The sequence below is a fragment of the Cyphellophora europaea genome (assembly GCF_000365145.1).
Source record: "Cyphellophora europaea CBS 101466 unplaced genomic scaffold supercont1.2, whole genome shotgun sequence".
In the NCBI taxonomy this organism is placed as follows: Eukaryota; Fungi; Ascomycota; class Eurotiomycetes; order Chaetothyriales; family Cyphellophoraceae; genus Cyphellophora; species Cyphellophora europaea.
The window spans coordinates 232517-250996 of record NW_008481808.1 but is presented as its reverse complement, the minus strand read 5'-3'; the positions used below and the strand labels follow the sequence as shown (position 1 = coordinate 250996).

Below are 18480 nucleotides of genomic sequence, written 5' to 3'. Positions count from 1 at the left end.
TGACACAAATTGGCCGGGAAGCTATACAAGAAGTATTTCCACGAGCCACCCGTAACACGCGACGACACATCGAGACCATTTCCGATCGCCGTGAGCGCGGGTCTTGTCGGGACGAGAGCTGCTAGGTGACCCCCATTTCGACATTGTGACGCCAGCGATGAGTCCTCCGATGGGTGCTGCCAACGACGGAATGACATGTACACACGGCTTGTTTCCGAGCTGCTGCGATGCTACTTGTAGCCCAGGGCGTGGATGTTCATGTTGTGAGGGCTGAGATATGTGCAAGAACAGCATTACGGCTTGCGTTGTGACATGGAAATCGTCTACATGGAAGTCCTCTTAAGACAACAGGTAGTGTCTGCGCGAATGGTCTACCCCGATAAACAACTCTTTTCAACTTCGCCATAAACCGCGTACTTCCATTCGAACCACTAAAGGCTACCCAATAACAGTTCGTCTAATACTTCCAGTCGCACAAGACCAGGATTCCAATTTCCCCGCATGCTCTCGAGTAAGGATTCTTGCGGCTGCTGACCCCTGTCAACAGTTTGCAGACCGGTTTGTATGAGGTTGGCTCGTTTCTGACAACACCAATCGGTAAGGGCTTGGTATGCGCGCACCTACGAGAAAGGGGTTTGGTTTGATGTCCTACCCTGGCGTGGCGCTCTGCTGGGCAATTCTGAGAGGGTGTGTACATGGTCATTTGCAGCTTGCATCCTGCACCTTGCTGTTGTTGTTGTTGCTGCTGCTGCTGTCGTTGTTGACTAGAAAGTTCCATCCTCTTAATGGTGGAGGTGTAGTTGTTTTTAGGTGTTCATGTCGACCCGTCAACCAGATTGCGCAAGTCTTACGTTCTCTTTTTGAGTCTTCTACTAATGATCGAAAGTCACACAGGCCTTTTCTCTTGTTTGTCGAAATGGAGGAAATCGTTGCTGTTAGCATTGCTTTTCCTCAACTTATAAAGATGATCTATCAGACTGCAAAGTCGCTTCGCCGCTGCGCAAAAGCAGTGTCTGTCGCACAGGAAAGAGTCTCGAGGCTTGCAGACGAGACCAATCTCTTTGCCGCGCTTTTCGAGGACCTACGGAGGACACTGACCAAGGCCCAACAGGTGGAGGAGTATCGCACTATCCAACCCGATTCGGAGTCCTGTGAACTACTTCTGAAGCAAGGCCGGAACGCGGTCAAGATGATGAAGCAGGCTTTGAATAAATTGAAGCCGTTGCGATCGGACACTCCGTGTTCCTATCTGGAAACAGCGCTCGCGTCACTGAAATGGCATTTCCAAGCCGACGACTTTACCGAGATCTTTTCATCGATGAATTCAGCCAAAGCTAGTGCAAGCGTTCTTATAGGGCTGTTTCAGCTGGAGCAAGTTATTCAAAGTTGCCAAAAACATGCTGCTGCTGGTCGCGATGTCCCGCGAGACCTCCGGGACGACATGTTGGTCTTACTGGCAATCCCTCTCCCTTAGACAAATCGCACTGACTCGGAGCCAGACAACGGTATCGGCGCCAGATCAAGAACTTCAAAGAGCAGGTAGCTAGCCTTAAGCAGAGATGCAAAGACGATAGGAAGTTGTCCAAAGCACTTCGGCGTAACAACGCTGCGCTTTTGAGGCGTACGGCCAAGCTCCAGCGCGAACACGAGAAAAAAAACCGAGCACTAAGGTTGGTTCTGGAAAGCTCTAGGACTCTGATTGACTCGAACGAGTTCGGAGCCCGGCTCGTGCAGGCATCTGCGCGGACTCCGCCGACCTCAATATCCACGGAACCATCCTCCCCACCCGTTTCCGTAAGCTCAACGCTTTCACGCACGGACGGCCATCTCAATTCGACGGCCAACGTAGAGGAACAACCTCATCGCGAGAGGCCATTGGGTGCGGTTCCCACGCCACTATTCCAAGTTCCTGAAAGAGGAGTTTCTCAGGACTCTCCTCCCCCTCCGTCGCCACCGCGAGAAGCAAGGTCACCCACTCAAGCCCTCCCGCAGAACATCATTGTCGATCGCAATGATGGCACTGGCGTGCAAGAGGAATATCGGCCACCCAGACAGACGCGTCGTCGCCTTGACTCCGATTCCAACGCATAAGAATGCAAAGGGTTATATTGTCAAGGGGATTTCGGATTGTTGACGTTATCCGACGGAAGGCCAGACTGGAGGCAAACTTGCGGAGGGTCGACTGTGCACTGGTGCTGGACCAACGACTCTCCAGGGTCAGCCGTAGGAGCCTTACCTCGACTGTGCCATCATTGCAGGTCGTCCAGTTGGCGCAGGTTAGCACTCATGGGCTCCATATTGGGCAACATGTCGAAGATGTTCGGATCGACCTCAATCTCCGGAAAGCCCAGATCAACGAGTTCACGCCAGAGTGCCTCGTCCACCGCTTCCTCGTCCGGCACGTGCCTACTCGAATCTAACCCAACGACATCGCTCCTACCGCCTTGGACATCGGGCTTAGAAACATGAGAAGTATTTTCTTCTCCACCTAATCGTGCGATCTGGCCGGCCAACGATTCCAGCGGGGTGTTGAGTACAGGAGCCGAGACCCTCACGCGGTCAAGAGCCTGCGTGCAGAATTTGAGCCTCTGCCACACTTGCTGATCACTGGGATTGGCTTGGAGTTGCACCAAGAAGATAGAGGCGGCGGTGTATAGGCTGTAGGCGAGCGAGAGGACGACTCGAGTCTCGCCAAATGTGCGGCGGAAAAGGTCAAACTGTGTGTGTGTGACACGGGGAAAGTTAGCTTTGCGGCCAGTAATGTACAATATTGACAGTTTCAGGAGGGAGGCATCGATTGATTTACGGGAGGCTTTCTGCGGACCAACTTACCAAGATTGTTATTGACGTTGCGGATATGATGCACTCTTTGAGATGATTCGTTTGTGGGATTGCTGATTCAGCCAGGAGTTGTGGCTCGAATAGGACCGCACGGTAGAGCAGAATGCGGAAGGTATGGAACAGACAGTTCATGGTCACAATGTGACTTGGTGGTGACAGAGCCGGGACAGCCGCGGGGTCGAGCTTGAGGTGGTCGGGCAGATCCTCCCACCACTGTCGCAACTCGGACCCCTGCTTGTAGACGCAGGCTTCGCGCTCCGACCGCGTGTAGTTGTGTTTCGGGTCGTACATGTAATGCAAGATCTGGTGAAGGATGATGGACAGCTTGCACATTTGCATGAAACAGGATGTCGCATGAGACTTTGTTGTGACCGGATATGTCACGCCAGGAGGGAGTTTCACTCCGTGAGGGATCCAAATTTCGTGTTCGGCAGAGTCGTCTAGAAGGATATGTGGTGGAGATAGGATTGTCTGCTGAATGGTTGGTGATCGTCCTAGGTAGAGACTGATTAAACCATCCCAGAAATAACAGGACCAGAAAAGTCGAATTCGTACTTCGGTATCCTCTTCTGTGAGGTTCGTGGCTGACGCGTATCTTTCACTATCGACATTGATTCTTTGGATTGCACGTGTTAGCAGGTCTGAGAGTCCAGCAAGAAATGAACAAAAGTTTCTTGACTTGAATCGCACTTGAATAGATCAAGGGGATGCCTAGGTGTAGCGATCGGTTCGGAAAGGGAGTCAGAAATAATGCGAGTCTTACCCAATATCCTCTATTAATCGAAATGCCAGGCCACTGTAAAGCCATGCCTGAGTCCGATTACCCGCGGCGCATTCTTGGGCACTCAGGAGCAGTGCCGTTTGCACCGTTGGAATCCTCCCCGGCCCATGTTGTAAGTCTTCAAAGAGCAAGGTTCGTGCGTGCCGGGAGAATATTTTGCCGTTATCATATGGTCCTAGAAGCGATTCGATCTTCGAGTCTTGGCTACACCAGCGCACCGAATGTGCAAGAACTGCATTCATGAGTGCATGCGAGTAGTAGGGGCCCATGACTTGCATGTCGCGAGTGAAGGCTGGACGGTAGATGAAGTTGAACAGGGGCTGAATCCATGTCCAGTGGTTTGTGAGGATATACTGGAAAGGCTCGGGCGTCTCAGCAAAGAGTTCCAGTGATCGTTGCTGCCATGCATTACGAACAAGGCGCTCCTTTCGACTGTCCACCTCCGACGATGGACTCTTAGCTGGATCCGGCGTGGCAGTATCAGCAGCAAAGGCTTTGAAAAAGCTGGTGTCGCTTTGTGAAACGATGGGCCCATTGGCAGCCAGTCCGGTGCTGCCTGCTGGGAGACTTGGGCCATTCTGCGAAGTAGTGGGAGTGCTTTGACTGAGGTGCGGTTTAGATTCCTCTAGAGCCTTCTCTAGTTCTTGAACACGCCTTTCCAGCTTCGTTGTGTAGGATAAGGTAGGAGCCAGTGCGTACACACATTCGTCATCGCGTGCGACGCACCGACTGCAGCGCGGACGCTCACCGGCGCATTTGAGCTTGCGTCTTCTGCAGGCTTCGCATGAGAATGCGCTTTTCTTACTCGCTTTCACTTCTGATGGCGCCCGTGGCATTGCTGAAAGGCCTCCGAATTTCGGAAGTCGTCGACATCGGCTTGTTCTCCGGTTTGTCGCAAACGTTGGACGACAGCCGAAAGCTCATGCGCTCAAATCTACGATGCTTTCTGCAGTGAGAGGTGCAAGAAATCGATGTCAACATAGACTTGTAAATTACCTACAGACCGTAGAGGTGTTCGTTGTCAATGGCGAAGTTGTCTTAAGCAGTGGCGATGATCCTTGGCAGGCTGGAAACGGGGCGCCGTTATTGCCCGATCGAGGTTGCGAGTAAAACTGGTGTATTCAACACCGCAATGTTTTCAAGAACTATCACTATACCCACCTTCAAACCGCCACATAGTTGTAAACGAAGCTTAACAGCGCAATAACTTCTATCAGGGCACCAGCAACCACAGTCGCCAGCAGTATTCGTCCCATCGCCACTACGACAGATCTATTCAGTAAACGCCGCAAACTTCGCCAACACCTCATCCCTCTTCAACACCTCGAGCTCCTCTTCAGGCAAACACACCGCCACGGCCGTCTCCCCATTCCGGTCCCTCGGCATGATATACAGCAAGCTCGGCCATGCATCCATGCGCGGCCGCCTCGCCGCGACGGGATTTCCCCCCAACTCCGCCCCAAAATCCAACTCAGAGCACTTCAAGTTCGCGTAGCTGCTGACCACGACATCCACATTGGGGTTGAGCTGCGCGCCATTGACGATCTGGGTCTTGTCATCCAAGCGATGCAGCGCCGTGGCGTAGGCGCGCATGTGCTGCACGATCTTGGCCTCGTCGCGGAGCTGGAGGCGGAGGCGGCCGGCGATCTCGCCCAGAGGGAGATTGTGGACGTCGGGCAGCCGCGCGTAGACGCAGTCGACGAGGTGGCCGATGTAGCCTTTGAGTTTGAGGAAGGAGCGCAGAGAGACGGTGCGGCAGAGCTGGCTGGCGAAGGGGTGGAGGGTAGGGTGGAGGGTGGCGCGCGCGTGGGTGATGCGCTGCCATAGCAGGGCGGAGATGGCGTCATCGGTGGAGATGTAGGGGACTACGCTTTGGTCGCTGGCAGCGGTCTTTAGCTTCGGCAGGGGGCTGCTGGGGAAGTTGAGGTAGACCCATTTAGCTGGGGGAATGGTCATTGGTGGCGCATCCGGAGGTGGTGGCTTGATGAGGGAGTCGTCCAGTTCTGAACCAGGCTGATAGGAGTCATCCAGAAGAGGGACAACGTTCCGACGGTCCTGGTTACCCTCTTCAATCTCCTCGTCGGTGAACGGCTCTCTGCCGCAGGCCTTGGCGATGAAAGAGATCACGATTCCAAGGCCAGTCATGTCCATCGTGGCATGATTGCCGGCAATGGTCAAGATCAATCCTCCACGGATGATGTTTGCTTGCAAGATGAGCACAGGCGCATACTTGTCGAAGTTGTCCGTAGCCCAGGTCATGGCAATAGGTGGCACGATCCGCTGTGGATCGAGCATGCGCATCGGAAAGCGTGCCGCGACCATGTCTTCCATACTCGCAACATCTGCATCGGTGCAAAAGTCCTTGACAAGCAACGGAATCACACCCTCGTGAGGCACGATTTTCCTGATGCCGGTGTGGGCATCATCTCGGCCGTCATACACAACACGGCCGGCAAGGTAAGGGAACGCTTGCGCGAGCTTTCGCAAAGCGTCATTGAGACCATCTGTGATGCTCTCGGGCGAAGAGTCACCCGGCGTCGTGAAGAAAAGCGAGATGAGACTGTAGCGCTTGATCATCTGCAGACTGCCAAGAACGTCGGTGAGGTGCGAGAAGTCCTGGATGTGGAAGTCTGCTTCCATTGTGCTTGACTGACAGCGTGGGAAGTTGTCCTGGCCTGAACGCGAAACGAAAGTAGTGACCTGCTAGGAATTCGAAGGTGGTGCGGTACTCGAGATCAGATGGAGATGGATTGGTGTTTTATACCAAGCCCGAAGCCCTTGGTAGTCGTGCCAAGCAAAGCATGCAAATGTTCCAATTGCCTCATTGGGAATGGTCCGCCACGAAGCCGGAACGCCGGGCCGCTGGGACGTCAGGACGTTGCCTAATGATCGCCTCGTCGCCTCGTCGGCAGGATAGACGCGGCCACGTATTACGTCCTCGGGTGCGAGACATAAACTTGCGGGCTGGTGAGACCGGTAAGCTGAACTAAGGCCCGGGAATGGTCCAAGCATCAACGTATCCGAAGGTCGATGCGTCAAGACAAGCCGTAGATCCATTGTGTTGCAAATCCAGCATAGGGGTGGGCGGGACATCGACCACAGATGCAGGGTTGAACTAGGGTAGCGGTAGCGCGGGAACGGGTCAACGAGTTTGGGAGGGTTCCGAGATATGTATTCGTCAACAATCCTGTCCTCAAAAGGAAGCTAAACCGCCGGTAGTCGCTAGAATGCAAAAGTACCCTTCGTGATAATAAATCTTACGCAGCGGTGAAGCTGATCATAGAATCGAATAGTATGCCAACAACCCCTCAACCAAAGGGAAAGCCAAACGGCATTCCGCCGCCGCCACCTTGACCGCCAGTCTGGAACTTGAAGCTGCGCTTTCCTCCTCCACCGCCTTGCTGGAAGACAAATTGCTGGCCGCCGCCCATGGGAAAGCCGAATGGCGTACCTCCCTCGAACGGATTGCCGCCCTGTCTGGCCATTGGATCATTGGGATCATCACCATTATCGAATCTTTGCTTCAGCTCCGGGTCTGACAGAACCTCATATGCCTCGTTGACCGCGGCCATTTTCTTCTCTGCATCTTCCTTGGAAATGCCTTTGGTGACCGCCTTGTCCGGGTGGTACATCTTGGCCGCTGTACGATAAGCCTTGTTGATCTCACGCTCGCTAGCGGAGCGGTCGACACCGAGGATCTTGTAGTAGTCTTTCTGTTTGGATTTCTTGAGTTCGAGTTGAGCTTCCTGAATTTTCTGCTGGAGGGTTTGTGCATGCGAAGGATGGTGTTCTTTGGCCGTATTGAGGGACGATATGGCGGCTTCGAAGTTTTCGGCCTCGAGATGAGCTTGTGCTTGATGTAGTAGACCATGCAGCGAATGCTGATCCAATTGAAGGGCTTCCTTGCAGTACGGGGCGGCCTTGCGATGATTGTTCATGCCTAGATACGCCTCACAGGTCTTTTCGAGATAGATGCTGTACAGACCAGAAGATGCGGTATGATGGATGTAGCCTGCCTCGCGGTGCGCGGCAAAATTGTTCTTGATCTCAGAGAGTAGGCCGGGCTCGGTGTCTGGTGTCGATCCTGTGAGCTCCTTGGTGGCTTGATTGAACTTTCGACCCTCCATGAGTTCGTCAACCCGCTTCAACGCCTTCGCCAAAACCTTTTCTTCTCTGAAGAGTGTCTTGCAAGGCTTATAGTCGGCATCAGACTGTAAACACCTCTTCACCTGTGTCAGAGCATTCTCAGTCTGCCCAAGGCTGTAGAACTGCATGCTCGACATCTGGGCGTACGGGTCCAAGAGCGACGGTTGAATCTGTAGGACGTGCTGCAGGTCGCTGATGCCCATTTCAATTTCGCCCATCTCGAATCGACACCGGGATCTCAACTGTCGCAACTGTAGGGCGCCCGCCGCGGTCATAATGGCAACACCGGCATTATTGACACACGACTCCCAGTCTTTGTTCTTCTCGGCCTCAAAAGCAATATATGATGCACCCTCTGCCTCCTCTACCTGGACTAATTCTTCCGCACCTTTTGCGCCAGCATCTCTGTAGTCTTTCTTCGCGGGCTCCCACTCGGCGTTGCGGGCTTGGATCTTGGCCCTCTGTAGCAGCGCGCCTTCAAAACCGGGCTTGAGGTTTAACACAGCGTCGAAATCAGACTTTGCTTGCGAATGTCTACCCGCGGACAAGTAGGTTGCGCCACGCTGGAATATTGTGAGATAATCTGACGAATCTTTCTTGATAGCCGCGTCAAAGTATTGCAGAGCTTCATTCGTTGAGCCCTTGGCGCGTGCCGCCTTCGCCGAAGCAACAAGTTGCGAAATAGGTGTGTCGCTGAGGTCGTCGGCGGCGCAAAGGGGTGTAATGGAGAGGCCCAGGATGGCGCCCAGGAGCGCCAGATCCCTGAATTGGGCAAACATTGCGATAGAAGCGCTAAAGGAACGGCTTGAGTGGGACGAAGAGAACAGGCGTGGCAAAGTAAGATACAGACGAAGAAAACGTGGAGTTGTAGATTCGGAGGAGCAGGTTACTCTTTGTTGAAGTTGTCGATCTGGCCAGTTGGAGGCGGCCCCGGGGGATGCAAGGCTCGCGCTTGGCTTAAGCAGCCGTTCCCCTACGCCCCGCCGCTTTATCACCCGGCCTTCACCTCGATCTCATAACACCCTTCGGCCTGTTTACTTCGCTTCTCCACGAATAGGACAATACGCGGTGGTCACAATAGCAACCTATGGTTGGGTGTGTTGTTCTGCGAGTCTCGATTTCGTGGTCATGAGGCGAGCGCTGGGTAACAAGTTGTAAAAGGCTGGTGGTATCACAACGAGCTTTGTCTTGTTGGATGCGTCAAATATTTATATTCGCCGTCGACTGACTGGGCCACGAGGAGCACACATACGTACAATCAGGTTCCAAATTGATTCAAGCGAGAGTACCGACTGCTAACGACAGTCACGATGGCTGAGGTAGACTGCAGCTCCTCCAGCCTCCACGATTGCGTGACAGGCTTGCCAGTAAAAGCCTGAAACCACATGCATACTCCGTCCCTGTCGTCAAACTGTATCCCGTGCCACATTTGCTCTCTTGCAGTCACTCACGCGCCCTGCGACCGACACCACGAGGACGGAATACCCTGGGGTTTCCGGAGCGCGCAAGAAGCTCGGTTTTGTCGAGATGCACATTGTTGTCGCTTTCCACATTGATGGGGACGCCGCCAATGCGGTTGGCGGGATTCACATAGATCTCTGTATCGGACGGGTCACGGCGCTCCAGCGCGCCAAACTTGACACCAACGCCCTCCGAAGGACTTGTGTACACTCCAGTAGGGATGGGGATGACACCTGTCGGGCCCATCGTCCTGGATTCGGCCTCGCCATATGTGGCAAATGCTACCATGACGTGGAGGGCCAGGGCGGCAGCGATTGACGAAGTGATCTGCATGTTGCTCAGTGATGGAGGAGTGAGGGTGATGATCTTGGCTTGTCGATTCCGTTTCGTACTTGAGTTGTCGTAGAGTCGTTGGGCGCGTATCTTGCTGTTGAGACAGTGTTGGATTGTGAGAGAGCTGCTGGCTTTATAGACCTCTTACTCTGCAAGACATCAGCCCCAAGAGTTGCAAATGAGGATCTGGATCACGTCAATCGTCGTCAACGAAGGTCTGGAACCAGCCACGATACTGTTGTCGCGGAGTTGGTTAAACCAAAGCACCTTGAGCACAGCACCGAGTCTCGCAATTGACGGTGGTGAATGCGGTCTAGACCTCGGAAGTCAATGTCAATCGATGTCAGAAATGGCATCTTGTCTTCACCATGCTTGGGTAATGACAAATTGAAGAACAGATGTGCCGGGAAGTGTCGTGCATTAGTATCTGGTGCGACTGTGGCGTACGTTGGAATACGTGAACGCGCAATATGCGCGTGTCGAGTTCGTGCAACACACACTTGATCGAAAGCGTTAAGCCGACGAGCAGGTTTACGCTCTGGACCGTGCCTAAAAGCAGCTGTGTGTGGTCGTATGGCCTGAATGTCTTTGACGGCGTCTCGGTACTGCTTGACCGGCAGCTGGGGAACTGTTGCGTACTGTTGGTATCACCCGAGCCTTACAGTCCTCCACAACCGCAGGCACTCCATCATGTCGACATTCGCCTTTCGCTGGCCAGTAGCCTCCGCCATATGGATCACCGCAATAATGCTAGCAGCGAAGCAAAACTCGAGCTTCCGTTGCTCGAGGAAAAGAAAATGCTGACGCTTCATACCCCCGGCGGCATTCCAATCCATCCACTCTTCCAACACCTGCACCACAATACGGCCCTCATTCTTCTCTTCCTCGTCTCCCTCTCCTTTCTTCTCGAATCCCCGTCCATCCAACACCATAAGATACAACACCGCCTCCGCCAGCTGCCTCACATCCCATTCCGCGCCAACCTCTCCCCTTCGAGCCAGCCACGCGAGACACGCCTCCGCCACCCTCACCGGGCTTAAACGCGGACTCGCGATCGCATCTGCGACCCTTCGCTCGTCTCGCTGCCTCAGCTCCGCCATCTTCTCCGATATATCCGCACGCTGCTGTCGATGGAACTCGGCCTCGCGGTTCGCCCGGTGCACGCGCGCCTGATCGGGCGGCATGGTGGCTTCCAGCCTCTCAGCTTCGCGCCGAGCGAGGAAGCGCTGGTGATGGCGCTGCGCCGCGTTGCTCGCGCTGGCCGAGGCCAAGGCGTCTGTGTCAGATGATGAGAGGGACCACTGCGGCGTGGCGTCTTCGGCGAGGATGCCTAGAAGTACGAGGATGCCACAAGGCATGGAGTCTTTGCGGGAGAAAGCTGCCAGGTGGGGCGGGAGATTGAAGCCCCATAGGTGGCTGGCAGGCGGTCGCTGTATAAGGAGACAGGCAGCGGCGGCACTGGTGAACCACGTTGCGGAGGCAGTGTGTTCGGGATCGAGGAAAGGTTGTGTGAGTGATCCTGTGCACATGTTGGAGGTTTCCCAGTGAGCCTGGTGAATGCGGTTGTCGCTGGCGACGAAACGAAAGGATGTGCTGTCGCGAGCATACTTCGACGTGAGCTTCAGAGCTTCAATACGCGCTGGCAGGTTCTGTCCGGCTTCGGAAGACCTCTCCGAATCTGGGGAGTCAAGAAGTGCTGGTTGCTTCAGTCGTCCCCATCCCGGAGGTAGGCTGGCAGCACCGCGGAGGTCAGAGATAGCTTGTGCGTCTTTCGACCATCTGATAGTGAGACTGAGCACACCGTCGCTTTCGTCTGGCATGGTCGTCCTCAGCACCCAATCCATGTGCGCCTTGGGGGTATTGTCTCCTCTACCGGCCTTTCTCAACAGCACTGTTCCAGCTGGAGTCCAAAGTCCACCGGACTTCAGCTGCTCCCAGCCCATAGCATCGGGAACAGCGCCCCAGTCGAGAAGATAATGCACGAGATCAGAAAAGTCAATCTCCGCTGCAGGCTCTCGCAATTCATCTTCGTACTGCAATCTGTATAATTTCTTTCCAACAATGAGTTTCTTCCAATTGAACGCTCTCCAGCTTCCCCCTCTTAGGTAGCCTCTGACCCGCCCTTCTTCCACCATGCTTAGCGTACTTTCCGCTCGATTTAGCAGTCGTTGGCTCTCCTCATCCTGCTCTTCGCCGTCTCCCGTGGGCCGCCAATACTCGTCACTGCTCCTATCGAAAGGCGCTATGGTATAGCGAGGCAGCTCGACCTCGAGCAGGCTCGTCATGGGGGAGCTGCGAATGGTGAATCCGTCATGGTGGCGCGTCGAGGTGAGCGGTTTGTGGCCATGATGCACCAGCACCGCCTGAATTCTACGCCGCGTGAAGATCGCGAGGACGAAGGTGTAGAGGATCGGGAGGACACCGACCACAGCGAGGGGGACGCCAATGTAGGTTATGATGTCAGTTGCAGATGCCATGGTGGGCGGCGGTTAGTCGGGGGGCATAGTACGCGTTGGTCACGCGTGTCAAAGTGAGCACGGGCGATCATTTGGCATACCGCTTGTCACCGAAGACACCATTCAAAGAGTAAAGAGTTACATTTACCTTGTATTGGCGTCATGACAGGCGTTCGCGCCCCCGCTGCGCAATTTCCAGCGCAGAGTTGTCGGTGGCTTGAAAAAGGGGCAACCAGGCGCTGAACCACATGGCTGAGGCTCGGGCGAGGAAAAAGCGGCCTGGTCGCGGTCCAAAAACGGGCGGGGCTCTTGGCATTTGGGGGCCGAGCAATGACGATGAATCTACATTGCATCTCTTCATCTCCAATACATCGATATATCATGAGGTGTGCGGCGGACGGGAATGCAATGACACTAGTTTTTACACCTTCATACTAGGCATGACTGGCAGCCGCCTCGATGCCCTCCGCCGTCGACCGCGACCGCCCACAAGGCGTCATGGACGCGCCCGGCAGCACCCCCAATCGCCGCGCCTCGCTCAAGATCCTGAGCCGCAATATTGAGCAAGTCGTGCTGGGCAACATGCTCTTCGACACTTGGTACTATTCACCGTACCCGGATGGCATCGTCTTGGGTCCGAACGCGAAGAATCACTCGGAGGCGCGCAACGGCGCGGGCGGGATAGTCAACGGCATCCCGCTCACTAAGAGCGGCATAGTGTGCACGCGCCTTTATGTCTGTCCCATCTGCTTCTGTTACTCGCCGGAGGAGGTCGACTATGCGCAGCACCTGATGCACCACCAAGAGGAGCTGCTGCAAGGAGAGGTGCTGCCGGTGCCCGAAACCGCCTTCAAGGTGTACGAGTGGGACGGCTACATCGTCTGGGAAGTGGATGGCGAGGCGGAAAAGCTCTACTGCCAGAATCTGTCGTTGTTTGCAAAATTGTTCCTGGAGCAAAAGAGCGTCTTCTTCGACACGGGAGGCTTCAAGTACTACGTACTGACGCATACCTCATCGACCTCGTCAGGAGGAGCCCGGGGACGGGCCCGCAAGCGAGCCTCGTCTGGCGCGGATGATTCTCTCTTCAAGACCAAAGTCCTGGGATTCTTCTCCAAAGAGAACCTATCATGGGACAGCAACAACCTCGCTTGCATTCTGATTTTCCCTCCATTCCAGCACCGCCAGCTCGGGCAGCTGCTGATGGCCGTTTCATACAAATTGAGTGGGTGGGAATGGGAAGGCGGCGTGATTGGTGGGCCCGAGAAGCCCCTCAGCTCCATGGGCCGCAAGTCCTACCTTCGCTTCTGGTCGGAACGAATTGCGCGATACTTGATGGGTCAGACGGCAGATGCCGATCAGCACAAGGTCTTCGACACGAGTCACAGGCGCAAGAATGGCATTGCGAAGGATGAGATGACGGTCGAGGAGATTGGTGACCGCACAGGCATGTTGGCCGAGGATGTCATTGCCGCGCTAAATGAGATGGGGGTGTGCGACATGAAGCTGCCCAAGCGCAAGAAAAAGACGTCGAATGATGCGAATAGTGGAACTGCCGCCGCAGAGGCCGAGGAGCCACAAGCTGCGACCATGATGATATTACGGGCCAAAGTGCTCAAGTGGGCGGAGGATAATCGGGTCGACTTGGTCCCTCCCGTCAGGGAAGAGGGGTTTCTGGGGGAGTGGGCTTTGAGCGACGTCGAAGATCAGGAGCCAGACGAGGATGCAGAGATAGAGGATTCTGAATGATCGACAAAGAACGTCTGCAAGCACATGCCCCGTTCCGAGGCGCTGGTGTTCCGCTCTGCCAGTCCCGCCCAAGAAACCGGCTTACAGACGGCTGTGCAAAGGGGACAGCGGCGACTCGTGGAGTGAGGCGGTGGATACAAACTTGTAAGGTGCTCGCACAGACCATCATCGCCCTGAAGAGCCAACTAGCAGACTATTGCGGGCTCCCAAAGTCTGGCTCGGACTACCGTGCCACTGGAGCTGCTGATCCGGGCGAAGATCTGCGTCCATCCTCCTCTCCGGGACTGCAACGGCCCCGGCAGAGTTTACGTGATACCACTTACAGCAGTATCCGGCGTGCCTGGACTCGAATGTCTCGAATCAGGCAATAAATAATGACTCGTTCGCGTGCCCGCGACTATTGACTCTGGCTTATTCCCTTGATCGATAATAAGAGACCGACCGTTATCGATCGGGGACTATCGGGGGAAGAGCCATGAAAATGATGCTTCGAGCGATTTCCACGAAGTACGGAGAATATTGAAACGGCGACGGAAGACATCAAACATCTTGCACTCGAAGCGAGGGAATAGTGCCTGAGTGGGAGGCGGGTCCCGCTGGGTAGCCGTTGAGACCCCGGCAGCCCTTTCTGGCAGCCAAGACGAAAAGCGTGACCCGTTTGACACGATAGTATGGAGCTGGTGATCCGCTCGCTACCCAGAGAAGAGCACAAGGCCACTGCGATAAAGCACCAGCAGCCTGGAACTGGGTACAATCCCAGAATCTAGCCTGTGTGGATGATCATTGCTCTCCATAGTAGGCAAAGAACTTGTTCTGCGGGGACCTTGGGCATCGGTGCTATAGCATGATATCGAGCCGAGTCGGTAACAGACTGTTGATTTCGACTGTCAATACGGAGTATGGCCCGTTCGTTGTGATGGAGGGCTGTGGCTGTGACTGTGACTGTGCTTGCATGGACCGCAGGTCAGACCCTGACCTTGACATGAATCGTACGGAGTACGGAGTATCGCTCGCTGCACATTGTCCTCCATACGAGTAACAAAAAGTTGACATGAATAAGAGGCCGACTTGGGATTTCTGGCTTTCTGGCTTTCTGTGACCAACCATAACGCGCCAAAGGTAGACGTTGACGCGCTAGAGCAAGGGGAATTCAGCGAAGGGAGTTCCGGTGGAAGGGTACAAGAAACTCAGGCGGGAGCTACGGGGACCTTTCCCCTGCAGCTTGCCTGCCGGACAACTCGGCCCCTAGCCTTAGCTCGTGCAAGGTCTCTTTCGATGGTCTGTTGCCTCTTAGCCACTTCAGGCATGGCGTTGCCGAGACCAAATGGTGGCTTTACTGGCTTCACTGGCTTCTGCTCGTTGTCCCGCTCTTGCTGCTCGAGAGACGCCACCAGTCGCGGGAAGACCAGTCGGAAGAAAAAAGCATCTGCCGAAATGCGAGAAGCTACGCAAGACATGGCGGCAGAAGCAAGACGAAGCGCGCGTCGTGGGGGTACCCACGGCAAAGGTGCACTTCGCAAGTGATAGACCAGGTTGCTTAGTCGAGTGGCGGAACTGCACAGAATGGCCCTGGGTGTTGTCCCAAGCTCTTGCTGATCAGTAGTGGCTGGGACGGTAGATACCGATATCTGGCACAGTTTGAGGCGAAGAGCTCCCAAGCGAGATGCAGTAGACTGCAATTCCGTCGGGCCGATGGGCTCGTCATTGCGACAATGTTACGCCCGCTAAACGACGCGTCGTGGGGCTATGGGCATGGAGCATACGGAGTAAAGCGCGGTCCGAACAACGAGAACAGCAGCTCGCGTTGCCGGCTGACAGTGATAGTGATCGAATTTGAGAGAACCGGGCTCGGAGGTAAAACGAACGCTGAATAGTAGTGACAGTTTGACAGGTGTGATGGCATGGGTCGATGGTGGTGACTGCATCCGGTGTTCGCAGTAGTGGCGATACCGATACCGCCGGCGAGCTCACCACTGGCGCGGCAGGCGGCCGGGAGACGCGGTTCCTGGTCTACTGTCTCACCCCTGTCAAGCCCTAGACAGTTTTGAGTAGAGCCCAGCAGCACCCCTGTCCGCTAGCCCACGCCCGGATCTCGAAAAAAGTGGTTTTGCACTTGGGCTTACAGAAGACTTTTTGGGGCCGTGGACCTTTGTGGATATTGCATTTTCGTCTACCTTTCCCAGCACCGATGGTAAGGTAGCCAGGATACTGCTACGGCTCCAGTTTGGGTCCAGGGCAGCGGGACCTCCATTGTATAGAAGTCGGTAGCATCCTAGTAGTAGTTTTGTTCTTCTACGGCTGTTCCCTCTCCCGAGACCCCGTCCTCGCCCCTCTGCTCCCTTCTCACACGGCAGCAGTGTCACCTTACTTCGACTCATCACCGCACTTGGCCTCATCACACGCTCACTTACACCTCATCCCTTGCCGACAACGCCGTAGCAACCGGCCACTCGCTCCCAGTCGCTGCATACTTCGCCCGCTTCTTGTTTGTTGTATTCTCGGTGTCCGCAGCCGCATTTCGACTTGGACTATCCCCCGCCCTTGCACAGACCATCCCTTGACATATCCCTCGATACTTTTGCGACATTCCTGTCTTCGGCCGCGCATCGCCTCGTCGATCCTCGTCGAATCTCTTCGATTCTCAAAAGCACATCTTCAATCGAATCCCACTGGTCTCCCTCGAAAGTTGCCCGTTAGCCTTTGCAAACTCGTGGTTCCGTTCTGCATCAGGCGGATTGTTCGGCCACTGCAGCTAAACACCAGCTGAACCGACAGCGTGGCGCACTGACGTCTGTCAAAGATTTGCAGCAGCGGGGTCCGTGCTTCAACACCATAACACACACCAAACCAGAACCTCTCTGCTCAACATGGACTCGCCTCGAGAGCCGCGATTTACCATCATGGAAGGCGCCGGATTCACATGGGTGCTGGAGCACCTACTCGCCTACCCGGGTACCTACGAGATTCCTCTACGCACTATGTACACTCTCAACTGCAGTACCCAGAAACCTCCTCAGAAGCAGCCTTCCTCTGCCAGTCTACCAGGCAATGCTTTCCCTCGCCAGCCCAGCTCACAAGAAGACATGAGGATGACCACCCAGACTGCCGCTGCGCAGCTCAAGACCAACCTCATACACCACATCACACAACTTCCTTCGCAGCCCGCCTCGCTCCCTCCGAGTTTCATCACCAGCTTTGTCCGCCGTTGCTTCCCTGCTGAGCTCGATCAGGTTGACTTTCCACAAGCATTGACTGCCCTCGACTACCTCAAGGACCTCGAAGTCCGCCGAAGAAGAGAAGTGGTTTCTGCACTCAACAAACTTGGCATTGCACGAGAAGACCTCGGCGAACGGGAGCGTCTGGCAAAGAAATATCCTGGTGTGATCAGATGGATCGAAGATATCGAAATCAAGGAGCGCAAGGTCGAGGCTTTGTACACCCAGATCTACATCGGCATCCGCCGTTGGACCATCATCAACGAACTCTCACTTGAACCTTTCAACAAACCCAATTGTATCGCTATGCTGAACACTCTCTATCCTCCCACCCTACAATCACAAGGATTTGTCCAGCCTACCGTTCAGCTGACGGCCGCCGTATTGTCCACGCAGCGACAAGGATTCTTCCGATACATCTCGGCCGTCGAGCGTAACGGACCCGGCGTCCTAGGACGCTTGATGGAGGAGCATAGGCGCGAGGGTGAGATGACTGGCTGGCCATCGCTGCGTGAGACTCTCGACAGCTATCTGCGTATGGCCAACAGTATCATCGACGAGAGCTACGAGGTCACTGGCAGCAGCTTCTCACCGACTTCTGCAGAGTTCAGCTTCGAGTGTGATGAAGATGGCCGCCGGAAGGTCGACTCTGGTATCTCGTTTGGCTCCAACAGCTCATCCAATCGCAACTCGGGCCAATCTGACAAGAGTCACGCTACTCGGCCGAGCACCAGCAGCAGTGTTAGTGCTCACAGCCGCAAGACCAGTCGAGACAAGCAGAATCTGATGGCTGATGATGACACCATCACATCCAAAACCGCTGGCTCCACCCTTGAGCGAATTGCGCGTGAGCTGAAGCGAATGAAGTCTCGCAGCAGCGTTCGTGATCAAAGCTCACGAAAGGGATCGCTGGCTGAAGAGAGCAACGACACCTTTATGCTAGATGCTGGTGAGCAGATTCACCCTCCTGCCTCTGCTGGGAGACAACGTACGCTTAGCATCAAGCGAAGCCTACGCAACATGCGTTCTAGGGGCAACATGCGCGACGATGGCAGCAGACCTTCAAGTCGAGCAGACGAGCACTCGCAGGGCAACGTTCCCGCGTTTGATGCTGAGGAGATGAGGAGACGACGCATGATCTGGGAAGCCCAGCAGGGCAAGGTCACAGCAGAGAATTGAGTGGACAATATCGATTATTTCACGGCGCTGCGGATCGCACGACATGGACGACGGAACAGAGAAGACTGGGAGACTAGCGGCTACTGCTACCGCTATGGCGTTGGAGGATTGTTTTTGACCGAGGGATGATGCATTACGATTTCACGCGGATACCACCGACGGCCTGATTTTTTCGTTTGTATTTGGGGAGGACGATGATGAGCATTCAGATTGGCGCTCTAAGAGGGGAAGACTGTCTAACTAACAAGACCTGCCACTATTACCACCAAAAAGTCCGGTGCGGTTACCGCATCTCAAGACTAAGACTGCCCTCGCGGGCTCC

The 18480-nt window shown here is 54.9% G+C and overlaps 8 protein-coding genes across 8 annotated transcripts; 3 read left to right on the top strand and 5 right to left on the bottom strand.

Moving 5' to 3' along the window:
* Window positions 1-916: 916 nt before the first annotated feature.
* On the top strand, window positions 917-2091 carry HMPREF1541_01568 (uncharacterized protein; the record flags this gene model as incomplete). The annotated part of the gene is made up of 2 exons (XM_008715928.1): window positions 917-1443; window positions 1500-2091. The coding sequence occupies 2 exons, from the start codon at window positions 917-919 to the stop codon at window positions 2089-2091; spliced, it is 1119 nt and encodes a 372-aa protein (XP_008714150.1).
* Window positions 2092-2249: 158 nt separating this feature from the next.
* Window positions 2250-4458, bottom strand: HMPREF1541_01567 (uncharacterized protein; the record flags this gene model as incomplete). The annotated part of the gene is made up of 3 exons (XM_008715927.1): window positions 2250-2717; window positions 2833-3457; window positions 3605-4458. 3 exons carry the CDS (start codon window positions 4456-4458, stop codon window positions 2250-2252), a joined length of 1947 nt encoding a protein of 648 aa, XP_008714149.1.
* Window positions 4459-4894: 436 nt separating this feature from the next.
* HMPREF1541_01566 (uncharacterized protein) lies at window positions 4895-6262 on the bottom strand (the record flags this gene model as incomplete). Its single annotated transcript, XM_008715926.1, has 1 exon — window positions 4895-6262. The coding sequence occupies one exon, from the start codon at window positions 6260-6262 to the stop codon at window positions 4895-4897; it is 1368 nt and encodes a 455-aa protein (XP_008714148.1).
* A 668-nt stretch (window positions 6263-6930) lies between these two features.
* HMPREF1541_01565 (uncharacterized protein) lies at window positions 6931-8547 on the bottom strand (the record flags this gene model as incomplete). The annotated part of the gene is made up of 1 exon (XM_008715925.1): window positions 6931-8547. One exon carries the CDS (start codon window positions 8545-8547, stop codon window positions 6931-6933), a length of 1617 nt encoding a protein of 538 aa, XP_008714147.1.
* A 664-nt stretch (window positions 8548-9211) lies between these two features.
* Window positions 9212-9562, bottom strand: HMPREF1541_01564 (uncharacterized protein; the record flags this gene model as incomplete). The annotated part of the gene is made up of 1 exon (XM_008715924.1): window positions 9212-9562. The coding sequence occupies one exon, from the start codon at window positions 9560-9562 to the stop codon at window positions 9212-9214; it is 351 nt and encodes a 116-aa protein (XP_008714146.1).
* A 647-nt stretch (window positions 9563-10209) lies between these two features.
* HMPREF1541_01563 (uncharacterized protein) lies at window positions 10210-12039 on the bottom strand (the record flags this gene model as incomplete). Its single annotated transcript, XM_008715923.1, has 1 exon — window positions 10210-12039. One exon carries the CDS (start codon window positions 12037-12039, stop codon window positions 10210-10212), a length of 1830 nt encoding a protein of 609 aa, XP_008714145.1.
* Window positions 12040-12516: 477 nt separating this feature from the next.
* On the top strand, window positions 12517-13764 carry HMPREF1541_01562 (uncharacterized protein; the record flags this gene model as incomplete). The annotated part of the gene is made up of 1 exon (XM_008715922.1): window positions 12517-13764. The coding sequence occupies one exon, from the start codon at window positions 12517-12519 to the stop codon at window positions 13762-13764; it is 1248 nt and encodes a 415-aa protein (XP_008714144.1).
* Window positions 13765-16631: 2867 nt separating this feature from the next.
* HMPREF1541_01561 (uncharacterized protein) lies at window positions 16632-18158 on the top strand (the record flags this gene model as incomplete). Its single annotated transcript, XM_008715921.1, has 1 exon — window positions 16632-18158. The coding sequence occupies one exon, from the start codon at window positions 16632-16634 to the stop codon at window positions 18156-18158; it is 1527 nt and encodes a 508-aa protein (XP_008714143.1).
* Between the last annotated feature and the right edge of the window lie 322 nt (window positions 18159-18480).